The 25,882-nt window shown below is 42.1% G+C and overlaps 1 protein-coding gene across 1 annotated transcript; it reads left to right on the top strand.

The window, feature by feature from the left end:
• Positions 1-1,664: 1,664 nt before the first annotated feature.
• On the top strand, positions 1,665-5,206 carry LOC133904433 (ABC transporter F family member 1). The gene is made up of 5 exons (XM_062345940.1): positions 1,665-1,986; positions 2,737-2,810; positions 2,900-3,110; positions 3,225-3,459; positions 3,955-5,206. The coding sequence occupies exons 1-5, from the start codon at positions 1,780-1,782 to the stop codon at positions 5,010-5,012; spliced, it is 1,785 nt and encodes a 594-aa protein (XP_062201924.1). The 5' UTR covers positions 1,665-1,779; the 3' UTR covers positions 5,013-5,206.
• The last annotated feature ends 20,676 nt before the right edge of the window (positions 5,207-25,882 follow it).

The raw sequence follows: 25,882 nt of genomic DNA, 5'->3' as shown, positions 1-25,882 counted from the left end.
ACGCAAATCTCGAACCACATAGACGAAACGGACAGGCCCTGGCAGAGAGGGAGACCGAGGGGAGGGAGCAGCGAGGGCAGGATGAGCAACGAGGGTGTGGGAGAGAAGAGGGTGAGAGGAGGGAGCGAGGGTGCGATTGGGGATGGCTCGCCGCTTGCACGATCTGAACCAGCCTTGGGAGCGAAGGGCTTCGTGAGCGTCATTGCTGGGACAGGCCAGGTTCGTATTTTTGCATTCACCAGGACATACCGGAACAGTAGAAACAGGCAACCAAACAATATCCTTTTAAAGATTGTATGCATCCGTTAAGTCAGGATGGACCTGACAACCAATTATGCCCTTAAGTCCCTATCGCAAAGGGGACAACTATTTCTTTAGGATCTTCTACTTAGCCTAGTGCTAATGCAGTGGGTAGTAATTAATTGGGTCTTTCAACTTTATTTTTATTAAGATAAGAAAGGGGCATAACCCATTGCTCCAATCATCGTGTTCTCCTTCCGAACAATCACCCCGTCAATTAGGAAAACCCCAATCAATTAGTCTCGCATGATCAATTTCAAAAGTTCCAATGGATTAGTCCCGCACGGTAAGTTTGGAAACCCCATCAATTCCATGATCCTCCTTTCTCATCCTTCGCCCACAATTACCGCATATTCTTTCCAATGGCGTCCTCTTCCCATCTCTGCTCTTCACCACCATTCCTCTTCAGCCATCGCTCCAACTCCCTGCAATGACCACTTCTGCTCCTCCCATGGTCTAGCAACTCTAACTTGGACACACTGCGGTGACCTCCTGCGCCCCAACGTTGTGTTTGTCATGATTTAGATAGGATGATTTCTAGTGAAGAGAAAAGCACCAGGAAAATCCGGTTAGCGCTATTTTTGTACACACACAAAGGTCAAAGCAAATTGCCATCACAGAGATAAACATTTGATTGTGCAGGCTCAAGTCAAGGAGCACCCATATGGCTAGTGACGGAGCTAAAACACCCACTGTACGAGAATTCTAGATATACCTATGACACTAATCCGTATTGTTACCTATGAACTAATCTGTATTGAAATATGAGAATTTCGGATGGTCCTGTGACAAAAAAAAAAAACCCTAGCTTCGTCACTGACGATGGTATGAAGACAGTTTGTTCAGGTGGCAGTTTAACTGTGAGGCGCTCTTGCTTGGGACATCCTACGTTCAGGTCTTCATCCCATCACGGTGCCCCTCCAGCTTGCGTAATCCCCAGGTTATGTCCATGACAAAATAGCTGATTTACTTCATCCATGCGCTGTCTCGGACTGTTTCCTCTTCTTTGCCTGGGCTTCAAGGAGCGGAGCCTTTTTTTTATATATATTTCTTCTCTTAAAACTTGTTCTATTTTGAAGTACTTAAAATTAGACCTTGATAGTTGTTTTCTTACAAAATATATAATTTATAGCTATAAAGCTAATATAATGCGAAACCATTTAGAAATATGAATGTTTGCTCTATCGATTTGTTTTCGAGGAATTTGGTCTATCGATTGATTAGTTGTGTTCACTTTTTATGGGCCCATGTGAACAAAAGAAAAGACGGTAACCTAGCTGGCCCAGAGGAGAAAAGAAAATAGAAGCCCACGAAGCCCGGCCAGCCCAGCTACACTAGGCTAGTAGTATTAGTGCGCGGCCAGCCGCCAGAGGCGGGTCGGAGTTGAGTACCCGAGTTCCCCTCCACCTATCCCTCACCTCCCGATCGCCGCCGCCGCCTCCCCTAGGACCCCAGCCCGCCCTCCCTACCGAAGAAGCCATGGTGTCGGAGGCCAGCAAGAAGAAGGCCGCGCAGAAGAAGGCCGCCGCGGCCGCCAAGAGGGGAGGCAAGGCGGCGTCTGCCTCCTCCTCGTCGTCCTCGTCGGCCGCGGCCGAGAAGGCGGCGAACGGCGTGGCGGCGCTACAGCTCTCCGACCGCACCTGCACTGGGGTCCTCGCCTCCCACCCGCTTTCACGCGACATCCACGTGAGCATCCATCCCCTCCCGAACGAACCCTCATCCTCTTGTTCTCTCGTGATTCGTTTAAATCTAACCCTCTTATGAACTAACCAAGCAACGGCAAGACCTAGCGCTTTCTTCTTTCGCGCCGTCGCATGGTGGGCTGTGTTTTGTGCCTTCTGATATCATTAAGATCTTCACTCCGCCGAGATCTCTCCTGCGCGGTTGCGTTCCACGGCAAACGGATCTATCTGGAGCGGTGTTGATATGCGCAACAATTTGTCATTTAATCTTTGAGTTTGTTCGCATTAGATCGGGGTAGTAGGCGGCCCCGACCTAATTCCACTCCCTATCCCATTGATTGTTGTTTTCTGTGCATCGCGGCCCTCGCTAGAGGAATGATTGTGCAGCAATGAAATTTGATTACCATGTAGATACTAGTCACTTCGTTAGGCGGATATTCTTTGGAGGTGACTGCCATGCCATCCGTGTTCCATATAAAGTTTAAATTCGGTTTTTATGTGCATAGTTGTTATTCAAATACAGGTGGTGGCCACAAATACGAACATCCTTGAACCGATGCTTCTTTCCTGTCACTTATGTCTCAGCACTAATTTCCAATAAAGGAGGCAAAATAACCCACAGACCTCTTTTAAGCGAGATTTGTGCTTAAATTTTGAGTGCAACCTTTCCTCTTGGTCGATTCATTTATCAGCTTAACGTTGGTTAGTGATTGGTGATTTCCAAGTTCCCTAATCTATGATTTGAATGCTGCAGATAGAGTCCCTTTCGTTAACATTTCATGGGCATGACCTTATTGTGGATTCTGAGTTGGAACTGAACTACGGGAGGTATAAACATAATGCTATCATTCATTTCAATTCAGTTATGACCAAGTGTGTTGTTTGAGCATGTCAATAATGCTTTTTTTTTATATCAGGCGATACGGTTTGCTTGGTTTGAATGGCTGTGGAAAATCTACTCTTCTCACAGCAATAGGCTGCAGAGAACTTCCTATCCCTGAACACATGGACATTTACCATCTCAGCCATGAGATTGAGGCTTCAGACATGTCTGCACTACAAGCTGTTGTTAGCTGTGACGAAGAAAGAGTGAAGTTGGAAAATGAAGCTGAAATTTTGTCTGCACAGGTCAGCTCTCGGAAAGTCTCAATTGTTATCCTGCCTTGCTGCTGTTGCAAACTATAACTTGACGCAGGAGATGTCCTAACAGGCTAACATGGATCTTTTTGCTGATATTTTTAGGATGATGGTGGTGGTGAAGCTTTGGATCGTATATATGAGCGTCTAGATGCGATGGATGCATCAACTGCTGAAAAACGTGCTGCTGAGATTCTGTTTGGTTTAGGTTTTACCAAGCAAATGCAGGCAAAGAAAACTCGAGATTTTTCTGGTGGTTGGCGTATGAGGATTGCTTTGGCCAGAGCACTGTTCATGAATCCAACAATCCTTTTGCTTGATGAGCCCACAAACCATCTTGGTAAGTCTTGTAAAGTTGTAAGTAAATGGAAATTAAATTAGAAAATTAGGTTTTCAATGCATAGAAATGTGATCTTTGCCTGGTGACTTAGAACCCTGCTAATAGTCAAAATTTTATTTACACAACTTGCAGCTTCTGCATGCATCATATTCATATGTGGACTTCATATTGTATCCCATAAGACTAGTACAACTTTCTTTCCAATTTTGAGTAAATGAATTCTTCCAAAGATATTATATCTTGTGGATTTCTTTATACCTTTGTTTTCTGAAATACCTCCAAAGTTAATGCCTTAATTGGTTCCTGTCCAGCGTTACTGGTTTTTAGTCCTCCGATTTAGTTTCCTTGTGACTTGGTTGGCATTAGTAGGGTAGCATAGCAATTTGTAGAGGGATGGAACCAGTTATTTAACTCCCATGGACCTCTGGGATGACCTTTCAAGACTGTTTCTGATCTTGCTGCCCCCCTGGACTAATTCTGTACATCCACTTGCAGATCTTGAGGCGTGTGTCTGGTTGGAAGAAATGCTAAAGAAATTTGACCGTATACTTGTGGTCATATCACACTCTCAAGACTTTCTAAATGGAGTGTGCACTAACATCATCCATATGCAGAGCAAGAAGCTCAAGTTATACACTGGTAATTACGACCAGTATGTTCAAACCCGCTCTGAGCTTGAAGAGAATCAAATGAAGCAGTACAAATGGGAGCAGGAACAGATTTCTTCAATGAAGGAGTACATTGCAAGGTTTGGTCATGGTTCTGCAAAGCTCGCACGTCAGGCTCAGAGCAAAGAGAAAACTCTTGCCAAGATGGAGCGTGGTGGTCTCACTGAGAAGGTTGTTAGGGACAAAGTACTGGTGTTCCGCTTTACAGATGTTGGCAAACTTCCGCCACCTGTGCTGCAGTTTGTTGAAGTTAAGTTTGGGTATACACCAGATAATCTCATATACAAGAGTCTTGACTTTGGTGTTGATCTTGACTCTAGAATTGCACTGGTCGGTCCCAATGGGGCAGGGAAGAGCACTCTTCTGAAGCTCATGACAGGTGACCTGGCTCCACTAGACGGCATGGTCAGGCGCCACAATCACCTGCGCATTGCACAGTACCATCAACATCTTGCAGAGAAGCTGGAACTGGATATGTCGGCCCTGGCTTACATGATGAAGGAATACCCTGGAACAGAAGAAGAGAAGATGAGGGCTGCAGTCGGTAGGTTTGGCCTGACAGGGAAGGCGCAGGTGATGCCAATGAGGAATCTATCCGATGGGCAGAAGAGCCGTGTCATCTTCGCATGGCTGGCATATAGGCAGCCTCAACTGCTGCTGCTCGACGAGCCGACGAACCATCTGGATATCGAGACCATTGACTCCCTGGCGGAGGCGCTGAACGAATGGGATGGTGGTTTGGTCCTAGTGAGCCATGACTTTAGGCTGATAAACCAGGTGGCTCAAGAAATCTGGGTGTGTGAGAACCAGGCGGTAACCAGGTGGGAAGGTGATATCATGGAGTTCAAGGCACACTTGAAGAGCAAGGCTGGTCTATCTGATTAGAAGGGCTTGCTTGATTCTTTTCTCTTCGGAGATTTATAGCGAGCCCTGAGTTTTGTTTGTATCACGAAGTCCCCGGTTTTTCAGTAGCAGATTATCCTAATGATCATTATTGTATCGGATTCACTCTCCACTTGATGTTTCATCTGAACCAGAGTATTTATGATACTGGAAATATTTATCCGTATTTTTTGAAATGTTTGTTATAGTAAGTTTGGTAGAGTTGGGAAGCTAGTAAATTATTCTTATAAATGCACTCGGTTTATGGATTTGATCGTAGAGCAGTGATACAGCACGAAGACATACAAGAAACAAAGTTCGCCTCACCCTTGTCCCTCGCGCAACGTTTCTAAGGTGGTTTTAGCCATGGCTCACCTGGTAGTGGCGTCACATGTCATCTCCCAATTCTCCCTGTAACGGCCCAAATTTTGATTTTTCAAAAACTAATTGTGTGCAGCGGCATGTAGAAGTGTTCATCTACAAAACACGCGCCAAGAATGGAGAGTTCAAAGTCGCCTGCATCTACGACTCTGCTGGGAGGAGAGCAAACTTGGTAGCTGGGATTCAGGATGCTGCACACAAGTCATGTACCGAGTGCACGACATTCCTTCCAGGCGCACCAAGGACAAAGAGAAGAAGCACTCATAGGTAAGGTTTTTAGGATCGGGATTCTAAGTAGGATTGTTTTTTATCGTGCATGATCGGATCGTTGGATCACGATTCTATGAGATTTTTATTTTTAAAGTTTAATTTATTTTTATATTAAAAATATATTTAATAAGCATGAAAAATTATTAAATATAGGTTCTGAAGATAAAAGTAATAAAACATAATTATGTATATATCTTAGCGATTCTATAAAATTCTATAAAACTCTCATCTAGGATCGTAGGATCGGGATCCTATATTTAGTGGGATCAATGTCGTTTTGACTCTATAGTATTGTAGGGTCGTAAGATTCTAATATCAGTATCGAGATCTTAACAACCTTGCTAATAGACCCTTCCACTCATACATCTATGACTCTGTAATATGCAAATATTGCAAAAGGGCCCTCATAGGTCCTACAACTTATGGCATTTCTCACCTGTCAAGGCATTTCAAGAGCGCTGATCAAATGGACCTGTCGGCAAAGTACTACAGATCAGTTGGCCTCAATAGGAGTTGATTTGATACGGCCATGAGTGTCCACCAGTGGTAAGTCAGCGCAAGGAACTGTATGAGTACCAATGTGTTTCTTGAGTTGACTCAGATGGAAAATCGGGTGAATTCTGGGCATTGTCTGGCAACTGCAATTTATAGGAAACAACTCCAATCCTTTGAATTATCATAAACAGTCCATAATACTTGATTGTTAATACGGGAAAATGGCAATTTTGCACTTAGCCCCTGAACTTTTCTGTAATTACCAAAAAGCCCTTATCATTTTACACTTAGTCCCTACACTTTCTCATATTTCTAAATAGGTCCCTTTGTTTTTACAAAAGGTCCCTAGTCCCCTCTATTTTATTCAAAATAAGTCATTTTCTTTTTTAGATTTAACTCTAAACTTGGTTTTAGCATAGCTTTCTCATTTTAGCTCCGATTTAGACGATTTTTGCACTCTCGTGTTCGTAGCAGTGTGTACTATCTTTTAGTACCTCTTTCATAGATTTTAGCTATTATTTGGTGTACTATTCTTAGTTGGTTTTGTTGTGTGATTTCTTGTGTGTTCCGAGAGCAGAAGAGGCGCAGTTCGAGAATCTCCATGACCAAGTATTTGAAGAGTTTGAGCAACAAGTTGGAAGAGGCAAGTGTCCTTGAATATTTTGATCCTAGTTTTTCAAATGCGTTCTTTATTTCAAACATGCATGCTGTTAATCCTGTTTTTATTTACTTATAGTACCATGTCCCATATATTCCTTGTCACCTAATTGTCAGTAGTAAATTTTGTTGGGTAGCTTATGCTTAGCTTTGCATAAGGGTATGGATGGGTAATCAGTTAAACATGACTAATTAACTATGCAACTATGAGTTAGAAAATTTTGTTAATGGTATAGAAACATGAAACCTTAGGCCTTGAGCAAAGAGGTGTTGATGATGATCATAGTTATATTGTTGGCTTAGTTTTTGCTCAAGTAACCTAAGTAAGGACCGGTTCATGGAGCGACAACCCAATAAATATCGTACCAACCACGAGACCTGGTACATGACATGCTTGGCCTATTAATTAGTGGATTCCAATTTTGTGCATGCCAAACAGAAGAGTGAATGTGTGGGGACGGCTAAGGCTAGAACTATTTGGTTAGTGGTATGAGATATGTAGTGGAAGAGAAGGGTGAAAACTTACTGGAAACTACAAGGTGCAAAAGGGGGCTTCTGGGTGGCGTGAAAACTACTTTGACGGCGGTGAAACCTAGCAGGTGTGCACATACTGGATGAAACTTTGTAACGGCCTTGTAGTGACTTTTCGGGTGACACACCATTGGAGTGTGTTAAGTGTTTCGCGGACACAACAACAAGAAAAATCATGACTTATGCAGAAATATGGACAACCTCTGCAGAGCGTAAAATCTGATATATCAGCCGTGCTCACGGTCATGTGAGACTTAGATCCTCACATTATTAGTTGGTTCGATTAGTTGGTTTGGTTTGGATGGTTTGGGAACGTGAAGTGGTTTTCAGGTAGTTGGGAAATATGTGGAGATGTTTCTAGAGGATGGAAGTTTAGTGGTGATTCACCTAATTAAATATGATGCTTTTGTAATTCTTCATTAGCATAATTGGTATTTATGCAAATTTAACTTGATATAGCATGTTCCTTTATTTAAGCTTGCATGACATTTACTTCCCACACTTGTGGAGTACAATATGTACTCACACTTTCTATTTCCATCTAAATGTCCATCAAACGCAGCTCAGACAATAAAGGAGAACCAGACTACTACGTCGATGAAGATGAAGATTGCTGGGCTGGTAGACCCTCAGTCAATTGCCTGTGGAAGATGGAAGCTTCGTTGTGTTTAGTTTGTTTGCTTTATTTAAAGACTTTGAGGTCTATCTATTCTGTTTAAGTTAAACGTTGTAATAATGACACTTTGTGTGATACACTGATGTAGTCGTTGCATGTATGAAACATGATCATAGCATACATGTGGTTTGCATCTGGTTTTGTCCCTTTATAAAACCAGGTGTGACAGAGGTGGTATCAGAGCCGTGTTGACCATTGGACGCGATCCTAGTTAGAATGGTCGAGTCTTAAGGATTATTTTTGTTAACAAAACTTTTTTTGAAAACTCTGCCTTGGCTTTTCTGTGCTTTCCTTGGCTTAGTCTGTTTAAACCCTATTACTAACTCTCTCTGTCCTTTTCAAAATGTTGTAGATGGCCTGGACCCGTCAGACTACATGAAAGAGCACTGGTGGTCATCTCCCTGCTCGACTATTGACCCTGACTCGTGCTATGGCTTTTGCAAGACCGCAACCACCCTATGTTCCGCGTTGGAGCCGTGTCTACCATTCCGATAGACGCCGCGCAGGATGGTTCCTCGCCAAGTTTTGGGAGAGACTTCATAGTCCGGGATCAGAGAAGGCACCTGAGTACGCAGGAGTAAAGATCGAGAACGCCGATGCTTGTCCTGAGTGGAAAGTCAAAGTGGTGATCTACGGTTCACTACCAGAGCATGGAGCCTACAAAGTGACAAGCATCAACTACACCATCTCACCAAGAGCGAACTTCGAGGCTGGAATTTGTGACGCCGCACGCCAAGCCCTTCTAGTCCTCTACCACCGCTATAGCAATGACCTGATTTTCACTTAGTTCAACCACTACCCTCAGCACATTAGTGGCTTCACCGACATCACCGCTCTTCCCATCCTCGCATAAGGCACTACCAGGCTTGGAGAGCATACCACCCTGGCCTTGGAGCTGAGTAGTGAGCTGGATCGTACCACCGAGGAGTTGCAGTATGTTAGAGGAAAGCTAGCTCAAGCGCAGAGTGAGCTACGCAACAAGAAGCATCATCACCTGGACTGCTGGGAATCTTCTTCTTCTAACTTGGAGTCTGAGGAAGAGACTCCGCATTCCCCGCACCGTCTTCAAGCCCGTCGTTGCCCAGCACCAGCACCCTGAGGTTTCATCAAAGTTATGAGTTCTTTTAGGAGGATATCACTTTAGATGTTTTGAGTCGTTAGAATCATGTGTTTGTTAGTGAGTTGAGTTTGTGGTGTGCTATGTAATGATTTGGATCTTTGTTTGAGTGAGTGATGTATTGTGAAGAGCTTCTTCATGAATGCATCCTTATAATAATAGTAATATATTAGTTAGTTTGGGAGTCTATCTCTGTCTTTTTCTGTCTGTTCTTGCTTCTGTTGTTCTACCTATTTCCTTGTCTCCTCATCTCATGCATCTATGTCACATGGTGAACCCAAGGAACTGCGCCAACGCTAATGGCAATGCTTGTGATGGATAAGGAAATGACAATCCACCTCCACCGCCGCAGCCTTCCCTCGAGTAGCTTCTGGCAGTACAAACTTATATTCTACAAGGAGTGGCCCAGATAATGGCCCAAATACAGCAAAATCCCCTCACCGCTACCCCTGCACTGCCATAGCAACCCTGTGACAAGCTCGGAGAGTTCCAAAGGACTAACCACCTATCTTCTCTTATGCTGTTGAACCTATGGACATTGATGACTGGCTCAAGGTCATTGAGAAGAAGCTTTTAGTCACTCAGTGCAACACCAGGGAGAAGATTTTGTTCGCTTCACACCAGTTCATAGGACTTACCGTAGACTGGTGGATGCCTATGTCGCTGCTCATGAAGAACCTGACAGCATCAACTAGCAGGAGTTCAAGAATGCTTTTCCATGCTCATCATGTACCACAAGGAGCTATCAAGATCAAGAGAAAGGAATTCCTATCACTCAAGCAAGGAGGAATGACTGTGAGTGAGTATGTCACTAGATTTACTCAGCTGTCCCAGTATGCACCAGAAGATATGGATACCAATGAGAAGAAGCAAGATTGTTTCTTGGAAGGGCTGAATGATGGATTGTAGTATTCTCTGGCTTCTCATGATTTCAAAAAATTTCAAGCCCTTGTAGATTGGGCTCTTATCTTGGAGCACAAGAGAAACAAGATTGAGCGCAAGCGCAAGATGGACCTCCCAGGTCAGTCAAGCAACAACACTAGGCCCCATTATGACTCTTCTTAGTCTGGATCTATTAAGTGTTCTGGTCAGCAGTACAATCAACCTTGGACCCAGTCTACAAATCAGAGCTCATCCAGAAATACAGGACAGTACCAACGCTCCAACTTTCAAGCGCCCTGTCACGTCCCAAATTCCATAATCAACCGGCCCCACACCTCACTCACTCAAAGAGACAGCAGCCCCACCTGGTCTCTCTCCCCCTCACTCTCCCACCTAATCCCACCCGTGCTCAATCGGCCACAAGAGCAGCCCCCTCTCCCTCTCTCTCTCAAGCACTCTCTCCTTCTCCTCCAAAATCCCACCTCAAGAGAAGGAATCGAGGTGTGCATGTGGTGTCTACACGATCACTAGCTCGTAAGCTATCCATCCCTCCAATTTATTTTTGTTTTCCCGAAGGATTCGAGCCGATTTTGATGCATTTTGGTGTTCATGGTTGAAGCACAAGAAGCATCAGTGTTCTTCCTCTTCCCAAGCTTTCTTCCTTCAACCGACGGTCCCCAAGCTCGGCAAAGCATCTTGAGTGAGTCCCCTAGGCATCCATGGCAAGAATCCGTGTTTTGGTTGGATAGATTTCGAATTTGAAGTTAGGGTTGTGATGTTCATGAGTTCTTGAGTTTTGGAGCAAATTAGAGGATTGTGGATGAAATTGAGTTAGGAATCGAGTTGATAGATTAGTGAGTTCGTTCTAGACCCCCGTGAGCCATTGCAAAATCTTGCTCTTCAATTTGGAATCGAATTAACCAAAGTTTCCTCTTGAAATTTCTTTCTACGTAAGCTCTGGAGTGTCCGGAGAAATCTTCGGAGACTTTGCAAATCTCCGTAGAGTTCGGAGATCTCCGGAGACTCCGTAAGTCCAGAGAGTCCAGAGAAATTTCCAGAGTCTCCAGCCTTCTGTATTTCTCCGGCATTGTTAGTTCGCGAATTTCGTGTTCTTCCTTATGTCTTATCCATTTAAATTGTTGTTATGAATATTGTAGCATATATTGTTGCACTTCATTCATGCTCATCATTGCACGCGTTCTTGTTTAGTGAGCGAAGAACTAGCGCATGATCCGGCCGTGGTTGAAGACGACACCAACCTTCCCGAGTTCTTTCAGTGTTGTGCGAGGAGTATCGGGCGATCACCTGAGCAGCAAGGCAAGAATCTAAGCATACTCTACCTACTACTTTGGATCTTGTATGATATAATTTGATAAATTATACCGTATGTATGTTTGCATAATTAAAGTTCTAGAGTCCGGTGATATGGGTATAACCTATGTTGATTTACATTGCCTCTAGCTTGAATTATTGTTGATCCATGTCCTTGTACCCTAGGTTTAATACTATATTGTCTAACTTAAAAGTGATGTGAGATGCTTAGCAATGCATTAGGTCATAGGTAGAAGTCAAGCGGTAAAATGTTTCATCGTTCGCGAGCATAGGCTTTAATTACTGTCAAAAATTATAATATTGTTGGGTTGATGATGTTAGTTGGATGAGTTGTGAGTATGAGGCGAGATGTGAGCGGTGTTAGGGGTATCTTCTGCCCCAGAGGAGTTCCTCGGGGTAGTTCAGGAGAGGATCCCGGATGCCGTAGATCGCTTGCATCGTTTAAGGCCGTCCATCGATGCATTTGGCTTTAGCACTTTTTCGTACTTACCACATATCGCATATGGGAACGATAAGCCAAGTACTGTAAGTTACCACGTCCATTTGACTCATGCGCCCAGGATGTGAGCAAGGGCTTGTAGAGGTACCTGAGATCCGCCAGTAAGACATTGGATGCTTGGGGTCTTAGGTGGCCTCCACATTCATCGGGCATGGGCACAAAGGTTCGGGGTGGGTACGTAAAAGGCTGATATGTGAATCATCACTTGCAGCCGATGGGTTATGTGGCCGGTGGTCTCGTGTCATGTGGGTCCAGGAGTACTCCCCTGCAGGGTGTAAAATCAATTCGAATTGCCGCACTCTCGGTTATCGAGCAAGCTTCTGTTCATTTGCATCAGTCATAGAGTCACGAATATGGGATGATATGTGGTGGTTTGGTATGTTGGGACATGGCGGTTATGGTTCTGCCTTACACTTATATTTATATTGGTTCCAGTTACATTTAGGTTCTAGATGTTGTCTACAGAGTTTTAGTTTAGGCACTCTAGAGTAGATGCTCACATGTTTATGTCAAAAGGTTACATTTTGCATATGTAAATTACTTAACCTTGTGGCCTTTTTCCTTGCTAATGGCTCAATGCATAATCCTTGGAGTCGGTCTATTTATACGTGACCTATATGGATTAAGTCTTGCGAGTACCTTCGTACTCAGCTGCTCTACAGATTTTGCAGGTGAGGAGGAGTCGTGTTTGGCTACTTAATGTTCACTGATGTCGGTGGCGAGCCAAAGTAATGCATCCTACTCTCTTGTGGCGTGCTTTTGGGTGGAGCCTAAGGGCATATGGCTCTGCTAGTTTTTGTGTTTATAGGTTTTGTTCCGCTGCATAATTTATCTTTTGATGTAAACTGTTGTATACCAGGTTGCTTAAGAACTTGTCATGTAACTTTAATTACTTGTTCTTTCTTAAGCTATGTTGTGATGCTAAATGTTGGAAGGCATGTGTTCTGATCTTGGGCACAAAGCACGTGCCGAGACTACCGGAGCGGTATTCGGGTTAATCATTGAAGTCGTGATTAAGTAAATGATCGACTTAATGATTAATTTGAATACTGTTTGGATGGTTCCTCACACGCCCCGCATTTCAAGTCAGATCTCTCAAAGGAACAATAACACTGAAAACAACACTTAAGCCTCCGCCAAAGGAAAACCTTGTTTGCATTGTGAAGTAGAGGGATATTTTGCTTTCCAATGCCCTCAGAAGCGTCCAAATCAGCCACCCGCCTAAGGAGCAAACCAACAGAACCACAATGGGAATCAGCCCCAGAATCAAGCAAAGCGGAATGTTGCTAGAGGCCTTGTGAACCATGTGGCAATTGATGAAGCTCAAGATGCCTCAGGTGTTACAATCGGTATGTTTCTTATCAACTCCATCCCCGCTACAGTTTTATTTGATTATGCAGCATCACATTCTTTTATATCAACAAAGTATGTGGCAAGATACAGTTTACCTATATCTCTTATGAAGCATAGAATGATTGTTAGCTCCTCAGGTGGAGTAATGAAAGCAAGACATGTATGCCCTATCCTTAGTATTAAGATAAGGGGGGTAAGATTTTCTTGCAAACCTTATCAGTTTGGAATCCAAATGGATAGATATCATACTAGGAATGGATTGGTTAACCAAATTCAATAGAATTATTGACTGTGCAAGAAGAGATGTTCGTCTGTCTGCTGAAGAAGGAAAAGAAGTGGAATACGTTGTAGAAGTATCGCCAATGGCTAGAGGGACAATCAATCATGCTGATGGAACCCCAATCAAGAGCATTCAAGTCATATGCAAATACCAGGAGGCTGGAGTATTCGGGTTGACTCGGAGTATCTGGGTTTCGGAGCCTCCGAGCCAACCTCCAAAAGAGGGTTCTCTGTTAGCCATTTTTGATTTAACTCAGAACTTCCGGGTTGGTCCGGACTATCTGGAGTAGAAGCAATGCTCCTGATTGAGTTGCAGTTTGGATTGCCTCAAGTAGAAAGTTATTTGGAAGAGGGGCAGGAGGAGCTGCGAGTAGGTGATATTGTTCTACTCAAAGAGTATCATGATCGAATATCCATACGAGCGGCTAAGTACCAATAAGCGCTACGTAGATATCATAGCCAGAAAAATTTTCTAAGAAACTCACTGCTGGGGATCTTATCCTATGCAAGGTGCAAAAACAGGCTTAGCGCCACAAGTTATCACCTAAATAGGAAGGACCCTACATAGTAGTCGAAGTCACTCGATATGGATCAGTGCGGTTATCTACCTCAAATAGTTAAGTGCTCGAAAACTCATGGAATATCGACCAACTCTAACAGTTTCATTCATAAATAAGTTAACAAGAAGGTAAGGCGATTACATTCGATCAAACTAACTAGTCTATTACATACTTTTTCTGGTCCTTTCGACCTGTGTGGCTAGTGCAAAGTTGACAGAAAAGATTCTCCTAGCTCTTACACATAGTGGAGGTCCTACTTGCCCTTGAACGAGTCGAGGAGCCTCTTCTGCTCCTCCTTAGGGCTGCAGCCGATCACCCTAGGAATCGACCGTCGGTCAGCATAAGGACCAGGGAGAATGGCCGAGGTGAAGACCCCTGCCTGTGCTAGAGCTGTTGACTGGCGTCGGTGATGCCGAAGGACCTTCATGGAATGTGGAGATGATCTGGTGGTTGTCGATGGAGATGACGATTGTGCTTTCTTCATCACCAGAGGCTCAGGGGCTTCATTACCAAAGACCTCGTTGGTGACCTGGTCGATGATCTCATCGAGATCACTACCGTCTTCATCTCCCTCTCATGAAGCTTGAATCGTCAGCTCATGCGCCACTCGCTCTGCGGCATCGGTGTCGAGGAAGTGCCGGAGGTAAAGGGTGAAGGGTCGACGACCTTCAACGGACATTCTATTCCCTATCCTATTAGACCTCTCACATGATTCCTCTTCGTCGGAGGAAACAATGATGACTCCCAGCGGAACCATGGTGAGAGGCCTTGTGGTGAGAGTCCTACTTCTTCGGTTTCTGGATATTGCTCGAGGGACGCCGATGGAGTGGAGGCTATGTTTTCAAGTTCTACAAGTGCTACTGAGCAATGTGCAGGGAAGAGTGGAAGGAGATTGGGGTGAAAATGAACAGCTTCAGGTCCCCTTATTTATAGTCATGGCAACGGGTTGAATGGAAAAGTTTGGAGCCGTCAAGATTCGATAACGACGATTGAAATTCTGAGGTCACCTTAGGTGCGTGACATTCAAAGTTGATGCGTCGTGTGGAAGTCGAGACATCACCAAGGCATTATGGCGCGCCCAGTCTCCATGTAGAGGGATTCTGCGTCATTATGGTAAGTCAAATCAAAAGTTGTGGTGAAAACGAGCACGACCAGGAGTGGGTTTTTAATGTTCATCTACCCGATTGTTCAAGTTCATTCAATGACCATTACATAATTATAGCCATACGCTCATAGGTGTATGCCTTCGAGTATGTGGTCAGGAATAATGAGTCAATGCTTATACTCTACTTTCTACTCGATCTAGGTATTGAGCGAAGAGTGAGGGGCCACGTCGGATATTTTTTGATGCTACAACTCTACTCTCTGTCTTGATTATCACATCAAAAAGAGAATCAGTGGCTACATCACATACTTTCAATGCTGCGGCTTTACTCTCCATTCAATCCAGTCATCAAGCAAAGAGTTGGGGGCTACATATATTTTTGATGGTACAGTGGATAGAACCAACAGAGGTATATGTTGGGTTGATGACGAACAAAGGCATAATGCCATAAGAGATTGCCAGACATTTCACGCCTAACGGCCCACAAAGTTCCAGTCGGTCTTATGTGTGTTCTCTACTGAGTTCATGTTCGCATGCTAGTTAAATATGCAAGTTGGTGAAAGTTTGCAAAAAATCATCATGCTATTTCTTTTTCTAGTTTTGTACTAGTCTTTTTATTATTCTTTTGGTTACTTCGAGTAGTTACTCGTGGTCTGATGCATCTAATAATATGTCTAGTTGAGCTTTTAGGTATCAACGGATTTTCAATCAGGAAGTTTCGAGGATTAGTATAACACATACTAATTAGTATTGCATCTACTTATGCTAACTCTATTTCATCAACAAGCGAATAGTGACAAAAGCATAATAGACAAGCCAAATAACAGTAGAGATACAAACATCTCCAAACCATGGATAGAGATTCCAATGTTTCGAGTCAAGAACCATAGAAAATCAGCTAGAAAAACTACCCTCACTTTCGTCATCAGGTAGCCTGAGCGCTAAGGACTCGACAAAGGTTGGAATCAGCGGCTTGACATTTTGAATGATATTTGCTGCCTCCTATTCAGGGCACTCGAACCCCTCTATCACCACCGAAGTGTCAACTGTGGGGATGCTGCTCTTAAGGAGACCAAGCATTGTTTTGGCACTGATGGAAGCCAATTGGTTCATACGGTCGAGGGTCTGGTCTCTTAGCTTTTAAAGTGTTATGATCGTAGTGTCCCGTTCGGTGGCCACAGTGTCGTGATCAGCTTTTGCTTTCTTTAAAGCACCTCTGAGGTCTTCCATATACTTGTCCTCCTTCTTTATAACTTTCATTGCCTCATCAAGAATATCTCTTTTGTCTTCTAAGAACGATTCGAGAGCTGGGCAAGCAAACAAAACTGTTAAATCAAGTTAAATGCATAGTTTACTCTTTACTAATCCAAAAATCATGAAACTAATTTTGTTAGTCTTCTTACATGATCCTATGTCTTTTAAAAATACATGAACTCATGAATTAGTTATTGTAACATGCAGGATTATGTAAATGTGTTGCGACTAGCTTAATTCATAACTGACCCATCACACCTCTAAAATTAGTGAAACCACTTTTATTAGTTTATTTATACTATGATTTATGTAGGAAAAATAATAGTAGACATTAAAAAGTTAATTACAATGCTATTTCTTAACATATTCACTTTATGCTTGTGAACTTTGTAAAAATCATAGAGAAATTAATAAAACTCTAAATGAAGTGAAATTAATTTTAAAGATCCTCTTAAAATATGTCCTACACAAGAAAAATATATGTTTGCATGTCAAGCTTTTTCTTAACATGAGTTAATAACTGAGCCGCACGCTTCAACTTTTTTCATTTTTTTCAAACTTCCTCCCTATAGAATATGATGCAACCAACATTATTTTTGAAAAACTTTTTCACATAAGGTCTTAGAATTGTGTCTAGTTTTTTTATGATGTTTTTGAATTTTTTTTATTTTTTTCAAATTTTATGAATTCAAATTCGATTACCGTTCGGTTTCTGGAACCGGACCGGAGCGGTAAGCTCGGTAACCGCGAATTTTGACCGGTTACCATCGATAAATTGAACCTTGCACCAAGCTCAATCACACTTGAGATTGGGTTTCCACTCTTGATTTCTTCCCTTCCGGAAGTGAAATCGAAGCCTTTACAAACTTCCCGCGGCACACCACAATCTTGGGTGCTCGCTGGCGATGCCTAACCTCCTAGGAGCTCTAAGGTCCAAGAGTAACAAATGCTTCGCGAACTTGTCGCTGATGAACTCGAGTGCTCAAGAATAGAGTTTAGCTCACTTGCCGTTAACCTTTCAATCTCTCAACCCAACTCACTTTTCTTCTCAAATCACACACTAGATTGGAGTGGGGAGGAGTTCTTTTGACTCTAGAATATTTTTCTTTCATTTCCAAGAAGCAGAAACAAAGAATGGGGGTGAGGGGGTATTTATACCTAACTCTCAAAAACTAACCGTTACACAGCTTTTGTACTGTCCTGGAGTATCCGGGTCAACCCGGAGTCTCCGGGTTGGCACTAGAACACGTAACCGAGAGCCCTGGCTGGAGCACAACTCGGAGGGTCCGAAACTCGGAATCACCTGGTCAACCCAGAGTATCCGGGTGAAACACTTAGATCCTAAAAGACCACTTGGCTCGGAACCTCACCCAGACAACCCAGAGTATCCGAGTTCAGCACAGTTGGTCCTTTGAAAAATGGCGATAAATTTTGATCCTGAAATCCGATTTTAACGATTTTGGACTCTATGAAAATCTTATTCAGATGGCTACACATCCTAACTGAATTCATGATCTCAAACACTTTGTATCAAACTAGGAAAACTCCGAAACCAAATTAGGACACTTCCACACTTTTCGCACCAAGCTCCTTAAGCCAACTCTCACTTTGGGCTGGTTAGAAAACTCTTGAGCACTGAGACACGACAAATAGCTCACGTTGCATCCCTCTTAATAGTGCAGCATACCTATACTCAGTTTCAAAGATAAAACACATTTGAATCACATTGAGCCTTTGAATACCTTCAATCACCGCTTCTTTCCTTCAAACTTAGAGGGTTACTAACTTTTATATCATCGTCACTCCATCTCTTCTTGATTCTTCATGTGATTGATGTGAAACACCAGTAGCTTCACATGACCTCACACGGTATAGGCATCATGCCTTCACTCGCTCTTCACCACCACCTTGGTCCTTCGGCGCCAAGCCATTTACTTTCCATTCACCACCGAATGGTCTATCGCAGCTGAGTCTTGCTTGTCCTTCACCGTCTTGCCATATAAAACCACTTTGTATTCAACATCTTCAATAAATTCACTTTATCATATATGGAGTCCAATCTTATTCTTCACTATTGGCATATAGAATATCTCAACTCAACTCATGTCTTCTTATGGATCCTAACCCCCACTCAGTCTCAAGCACAAAGCATATGGATTAGTTCATAAAAGTCAATTGATAACTTTTATACCTTAAGTTACTTGATCTTCATAAGTAACTTATTAGCCTTTATACATATTGTCAATCTTATTGAACGTCTCCTCATGAGCATCACCTAGCATCACTAAGAGCCCATTCATCTTGATACACTTTCAATTTCCCCATTTACCTAGAGCTCATACATATCTCTCCTCCATTTATCACCTATGGAACAACCTACAACAATTTTCAATAACTTTGTTAGCACATAGGTATTGTCATTAATTACCAAAACCACATATAAGGGCTAGATGCACTTTGAATCTCCTCCATTTTGGTAATTGATGACAATCTCACTAGATGATTCTATTTAAAAAATTTAAAGTTTCAAGTATGCATATAATCCGAAGATGGATGTATACAAAGAACAAGTTTTAGAAATATCAAACATCACAAAGATATTTGAGGTTACCAAAACTAGTTTTACTAGCATCAAACACCACAAACGTTCTGATGCTAGTAGAACTAAACATGTATAAAGCAAACTCCCCCACAATCTATGCATGTGTGAATAAATCTTGAATATCACTGCATATATTGTTTATCTCAAATTTCATATAGAGTTTCTTTTATACATATGAAGCAAGCATGACTAAGTATATATCAAGATAAAAAATGAATATGCTCATGCAAAGTACAACTTTTTCAAAAAGGTTTCATGGATTTGCTTTTGAATCTACCCCAATTAACATCCACATTACAAGCACAAGGGATTACAAATTCTCCCCCATAAGTAAAGTCCTCTTACAAAATATAACATCTAGTCCAAATTCTCTCTCAATTGACATCAATACCAAAATAGAATCATCAAAACTAATTCTCCCTCAATTGACGTCAAATTGGTAAGAATTATGGAGGACATACCAAAAGAGAAATTTTCTTCAAAACACGCTAGCTCTATTCCACAAAAGAAATCATCGAAAGCTAGTGCAAGACCATGTATAGTGTAAGCTCCTCATGATATGTGTATTTCTCATAATTTGAGTTAAACCAAATACACTTATCCAATTATGGCTCATGTGAGGAAATCAAGTTATACAATAGGTCAAAGGAGTTTAAAGAGATGCCAAATGAGATTTTAAAAAGAAATACCAATTTAAACTTCAAAATATATCAATTAGATACCTACAAAAGATACCAATTGAAAATCAAAGCATAAAAACAAAGAACTAGGCTCAAAATTGAACATAGCAAAATAGTTAATATTATAACGAATATCTTGTAAGCATAAGAACTGTTTATTGCTTTGACTTTAGTATTCCATGTTGCCTCAACAATCTCCATGAACCTAGGATGATCAATACAGTAATTTTCAAAACAAAAAATCTGACCTGTAGGAATTTTGATGCAATCTGCACAGTACAGGGAATGTGATATGAAGTTGTTTTTGGCCATAGGAAGAAGTAACATGTTTGGATAAGTGGTTATCCAATTTACAGATGTAAAACAACAATCTAGTTGTTTTAGCCTTAGGAAGAAGTACAGGCTGATGCCGCTCATGGCCTAGCTCGGCCCCCTCTGCCCGATTACCGCTTTCTTTCACTGCCGCTCGAGACCCGCACGCCAGGAGCTCTTTCAACCTCCGATTGATCCCCATTTTATGCATTATTGCCGATCAGGCAACGGATCCCTCCGCCAATCTCACCCCGGAGTTAAGAAAGGAAATTGCCCGAGCAATCAAGGTGGACTCGAATTTATGCAGTAATCAATTACACGCTTAACACAGATGCAAATCATCAAAACTGACACGGATCCTTCATGCGCCATTGTGGAACCCTAGGGAGCTCATGCAAGACCCTTCCTCCCCTCCTCACCCTATAAAAGGCACCTAGACCCCTCCCTTTGTGAGCACTAGAGCCTCCACAACAGATTACACGTTGCCTTGCTGCCAAACCGCCGCCACGAGCACCTCTGCAATGAGGACCGAAGCATTCCTCTGTCGTTCACCATCGTCATGCCTCTCTGAGCCACCTCGACGCTTGGAACCTCACCAACAAATTCGCCGCACCCCTTTGTGCTAATCTGTCACTCATTAGAGAAAATAGAGCCCTCTAGCGCGATTCCGACAACACACCGATGAGTCTCCACCGCAACCCAAACTTCACTGTCGTGGAAGACTGCTAGAGCCGAACCAAGTAAATATCTTTCGTCCGACCTAGATTCCGCGGTGAAGATTAGATGTGGCGTTCCTCTTGATTGTAAGTTAATTGCAACGTCCTGTCTAGTTTTTGTGATCACGATTAGAAGATCCATACCCTTTCTCCCTAATAGATATCAGCCATCCAATTCAAAATGAGCGTCTTAGATTTAAATGTGTAAACCCAATCAGCTAGCCTAGTCATCGCCATCTCACCGCCACAAAAGACGCCACCTAAGCCCTAAATCTAGCATAGCAACCTAGTCAACAGTACAGTCAACAGCTCGATCAGCAAACCCTTTTTTTTAAATCATCAGCAGACGTCATGCTTATGCAATAAATACTTTTCAATGGTAAAACAAATCTATTAATTCCTTAAATAGAGTTTTCAGTAGTAAATTAATTCAGTTTAATATGAAATATGCTAAATAGATTTCTAATGCCTTAATTAGAGTTTTACGATGCAAAATAATTATAAATAAAGCCTATTGATTTATGTTAATCTATTTTAATTCTTTTAATGCTCTTTTAATTCCCATTAATCCATGTTAATTTGTGTTAATGCATAGTAATTCATGTCTAACTTTGGATAATTCATAATAATTTCCACTAATGTTTTATAACTCTTAATAATTCCGAATAAATCATGGTGACCCCTAATCAATCCTAATACATTCCCAATAACTCTAAATAATTGAAGAAAAATCCTAGAACATACCAGAAAGCTCCAGAAAAATCACATATCACTATGGAAACTCCTAGAAACTTCCACATTCTGGAGAAAGAATTTGGAAGCTTCCAGAATCAAAAGTTGAAGAACCAGTTGAGCACTAAGATGAAGTCAAGTTGTCCTTGAACATTTTGCTCCTGTATTTTTAAATGTTTTGTTTGTAAAACTACATGCTAATAATCTTGCTAGGAATCCTAAAAATAGGATCTACCTTAGAATTCCATATTTTCCATGTTGCCTTGGTTTGATGGGTTTATGGAAAGAGTAGATATGTGTAGCCTCACTTTGGGAGTCTTTGGTAATATAATTGCTCAACGAAATGTGATAATGGTACTATGCAACTTGAGACAAAATGGGTGGCAATGTTTTTAGCAACATGGACCAAGGATTTGAGCAAGAGGATTGTGCAGGTTGCATGGTGCGGGTTGGTGGTAGTTTTGCTCAAATCGTTCAAGGACCGGTTCATGGTGCGATCGACCGAGCTTTACAATACAACCACAAGCCAAGTTATGGGTGTGGCCTGATCGATTAATCAGTTTCCTCCCAGCATATTGTAGACCAGATGGTAGCATGGGGAACAGAATGGTGTGATTCCCTAGATCTGTATGGCGCAAGAGGGGACTTCCGTAGTTGATGTGTAATTCACGCGACGTTGAAACCTAGTGGGTAGACACATGTTGGGAGGGGCTTTGTAAATGCTTTGCAATGGATTCCTAGTGTACACCTCAGAAGTATGTAAGAGTTATCCATCAAGCAATGTATACTCGGCAAAACAGGAAAACACGTCTTGTGGGTAAAGTATGCAACCTATACAGAGTGCAAAACTGATTAATTAGTCATGCTCACGGTCAAGAGCGGCGAAGAATGCCAACATGATTAGAAATAACTTGGTGGTTTAGTTTGGTCGATCACTATGATGGGAACTATGGTTGAGTTGGTTGTATAGTTGGTTAACCATGGTGGTAAGAACCATGATTGAGGTGGTTGGAACCTTTAGTTCGATTAGGTGGTTGGAACCTGAGGTTAAATCAAGATTGTTGTAATCTTAAGGTTATTGATTAATTACTTTTTATTTAATTTAATTACTTGCATTTAAATTGTTGTTGTTGAATAAATGTTGCTTTTATGCAAATAAGCCCTTGTTAGCTTCATTCTTGGTATATGCCTTCATATGTATTTTTATCACAACTTGCAGAGTACGACATGTACTCACACTTATTATAAACACTGCTCAGTCGGGGAAGATACTGAGGATTTCATGGAAGATGGCACATTCTAGGGTGTGTTCCTCGTCGATTTCCTATGGAGTCGCCTAGAAGACATGAAGACCACGCTTAGTTTTTGTTGCTGCTTTATTTGGTGTTGAACCTTGGTGATCCCTTTTGTAAGAACAAATACATTTTAAGTAAATGATATTGTTTTTTTATCATCAATGAAGTCACCATGTATTGAGATTGATTTATGGCTCAATATACATTAAGGGATCAGGCTTTCCTTAGACCAGTCCCGACAGAGATGGTATAAGAGCTAGATTAGCCTAGAATGAACCCTAGATAGTCCAGCCATCCCCTAAAAATAGAAAACTCTAAATTGTAATAAGATGTGCTTTGAAGACTTTCCTTCTATACCTTTTTCCCTTCTCTCTTCACTAATCCCTCTATATCTTAAACTTATAGATGAATTTTAGCGAAGTGCACCACCTCATAGTACACCCCAAATAGCCCATCCTCTTAAGAGTCTAGGTTGTCCCTTGAGCCAATAAACATTTAATGTCGCTTTAGTTCACTAGTTCTTTGGTTTTATTGGTTCTTCCTTGTTTGTGAGTGGTTGTTGTGAACTAATAAAGAGTAGAAAATGTTATGCCAACCCAAGTTAATGCTTAAGTCATGCCTAACTGGTGATCCAAGCCTAGATGATGAATGCTAGGCGCAACCCTGGAAACAACAACAACTATACCCCACCTCCGCCTCTGCCACGACCCCCGATGACCATGGAACAACTCATGATGGCTCAGACGCAAATCCTTCAAGGTCTGGCCTAGACAATGGCTAGTATGCAGCAGGCTACCCAAACTCAGCCCTAAGCCCTACCTCCTCCCCCACAAGGGTAGTCCAAGTTTGGAGAGTTCATGAGAATGAAACCACCAAACTTCTCCCATACTATAGAACCGCTCACCACCGATGACTGGCTTAAGACCGTGGAGAAGAAGCTCATGATCGCGCAGTGCAATTATTGTGAGAAGGTCTCATATGCTGCGCACCAGCTCACTAGATTTGTAGCGAATTGGTGGGATATGTACTGCAACACTCATGAAGATATCGAGTCCACCTGGGCGGAATTCATAGAGGCCTTCCGTCACAATCACGTGCCCACGGGAGCCATAGCCATGATGAAAAAGGAATTCATATAGCTTGAACTAGGGGACCATGATGGTGAGCAAACATGTGAACAAATTCACCTAGCTCATGTATGCTTCAAAAGATGTGGACACTAACAAAAATAAGCAGGAGTGCTTATTGGATGGGCTTTCTTATGGAATGTAGGCACAACTAAGCACCCATGATTTTCTGGATTTCCAGCATCTCGTGAACAAGGCCTTGGTTCGGGAGGATAAGTGTCGCATGCTAGATGATAACCGCAAGAGAAAGATGGTCACACAAGGATCGTACTCTGGGAGTAGCTCTCACCCCCCATCATATGGCCGAGCAAGATCAATAGTATTAGGCCCCCAGCCAATACAAGCCTCGAGCACCTTCCCCGAGCCCTACTTATCAGCCATCACATTTGAGTAGCAACACCCCAACCCCAGCTAGCAGCAACAACCCCCAAGCTACTGTTGGAAATCAATGCTTCAACTGCCATGAAGGACACTCCGCCAACCAGTGTCCCAAGAAATGACAAGCCCTAACTCCAGTTCACTTCAACCTGGACACTCGAACCAAGACTCCTATAGCAGCTCCAGGATGGAACCAGTACCAAATGCTAGCCTTGACAAACCGAGGCCAACATAACAACAAAAGGGCACGTTTCAACCACGTCATCGTAGAAGAGGCTCAGAATGCACCAGACATTGTGCTTGGTATGTTCCTAGTTAATTCCACCCCTGCCTCTATCTTATTTGAATCTGGAGCCTCACAATCCTTTATTTTCTCCAAGCTCGTTGCAAAACATAGCATGTCAATCGCCACCCTAAAACGCAACCTGATAGTAAGCTCACCCAAAGGAGAAATTAGAGCTAACCTCAAATGCCCTAAGGTAAACCTTAATTTAAGGGGTAGACTTTTCAATAAAACTAATAGTCCTAATGTCTGATGGTACAGACATCATTTTTAAAGTGGGTTGGCTAGCCAAGAACAATGGAGCGATAGAGTGTGCCCGAAGAGCAATCACTCTAACAAATGAATGAGTCAAATACTATTCATAGCTGATACCTAAGAGCAAAAGGTGAAGTAGCTTGCCAATTGGAATTGCAACCCAAGCACGCCAATGTACGTGATGTCGTCACATCCCTCAGTTGAAGAAGTGACTACAAGAACAACTACTTAGAAGCAGAAGCTACAGATAAACGTGACGAAGATCCAAAGATGGAATATCCTTAGATGTTCGCTGACCAGCCCAAATCTGGAGGAAAACATTCATTTAAGGGGTAGGTTTTGCAACAACCCAATTTTTTATTTTCAAGAATTTAATTGCATAGAGAAAATAAATAAAATAAATCCTAGAAAATCCTAAAACATACCCGAAAGCTCCAGAACAATCTCATATCGCTCCAAAAACTCCTAGAAACTTCCAGAAAATTCATATCCTCTTAGATTCCTCATTTCTTCATCTTTTTCCTGACTTAATCTTTAGAAAGCCCATATTTGCCCGTTCTAACTCCGATCTGGTAGATTTGCTCACCGAAACTCCTTGAAAATCATAATCCACTTAAATAAGCTGATTTGAATTTTATTTGGTTCTTATTGGTTTGTGGTGTCTGTTTGCCTTGTTTTATTTTCACGATTAGACACCCACGTTTTGGAGAAAGAATTTGGAAGCTTCCGGAATCAAAAGTTTGAAGAACCCATTGAGCACCAAGAGTAATGCAAGTTGTCTTTAAACATTTGGCTCCTATATTTTTAAATGTTTTGTTTATAAATTTACATGGTAATAATCTTGCTTGGAATCTCAAAAATATTATCTACCTTAGAATTCCATATTTTCCTTGTCACTTGGTTTGATGGGTTTACGAAAAGAGTAGATATGTGTAGCCTCGCTTTGGGAGTCTTTGGTAAATATAATTGCTCAACGAAATGTGACAATGATACTATGCAACTTGGGACAAAATGGGTGGCAAAGTTTTTAGCAATATGAACTAGGGATTTAAGCAAGAGGATGGTGCGGGTTGTATGGTGCAGGTTGATGGTTATCTTAGCT

Source organism: Phragmites australis, chromosome 22, assembly GCF_958298935.1.
Source record: "Phragmites australis chromosome 22, lpPhrAust1.1, whole genome shotgun sequence".
Classification (NCBI taxonomy): Eukaryota; Viridiplantae; Streptophyta; class Magnoliopsida; order Poales; family Poaceae; genus Phragmites; species Phragmites australis.
Note: the sequence above shows the minus strand (reverse complement) of the source record. Positions and strands in the feature narration are given on the sequence as shown.

Excerpts from the sequence above, each read along its gene's own strand:
- LOC133904433 (XM_062345940.1), top strand. The coding sequence starts at position 1,780 with ATGGTGTCGGAGGCCAGCAAGAAGAAGGCCGCGCAGAAGAAGGCCGCC. Across the intron at positions 1,987-2,736 it reads CGCTTTCACGCGACATCCAC|ATAGAGTCCCTTTCGTTAAC; the intron begins GTGAGCATCCAT and ends TGAATGCTGCAG. Across the intron at positions 2,811-2,899 it reads TTGGAACTGAACTACGGGAG|GCGATACGGTTTGCTTGGTT; the intron begins GTATAAACATAA and ends TTTTTATATCAG.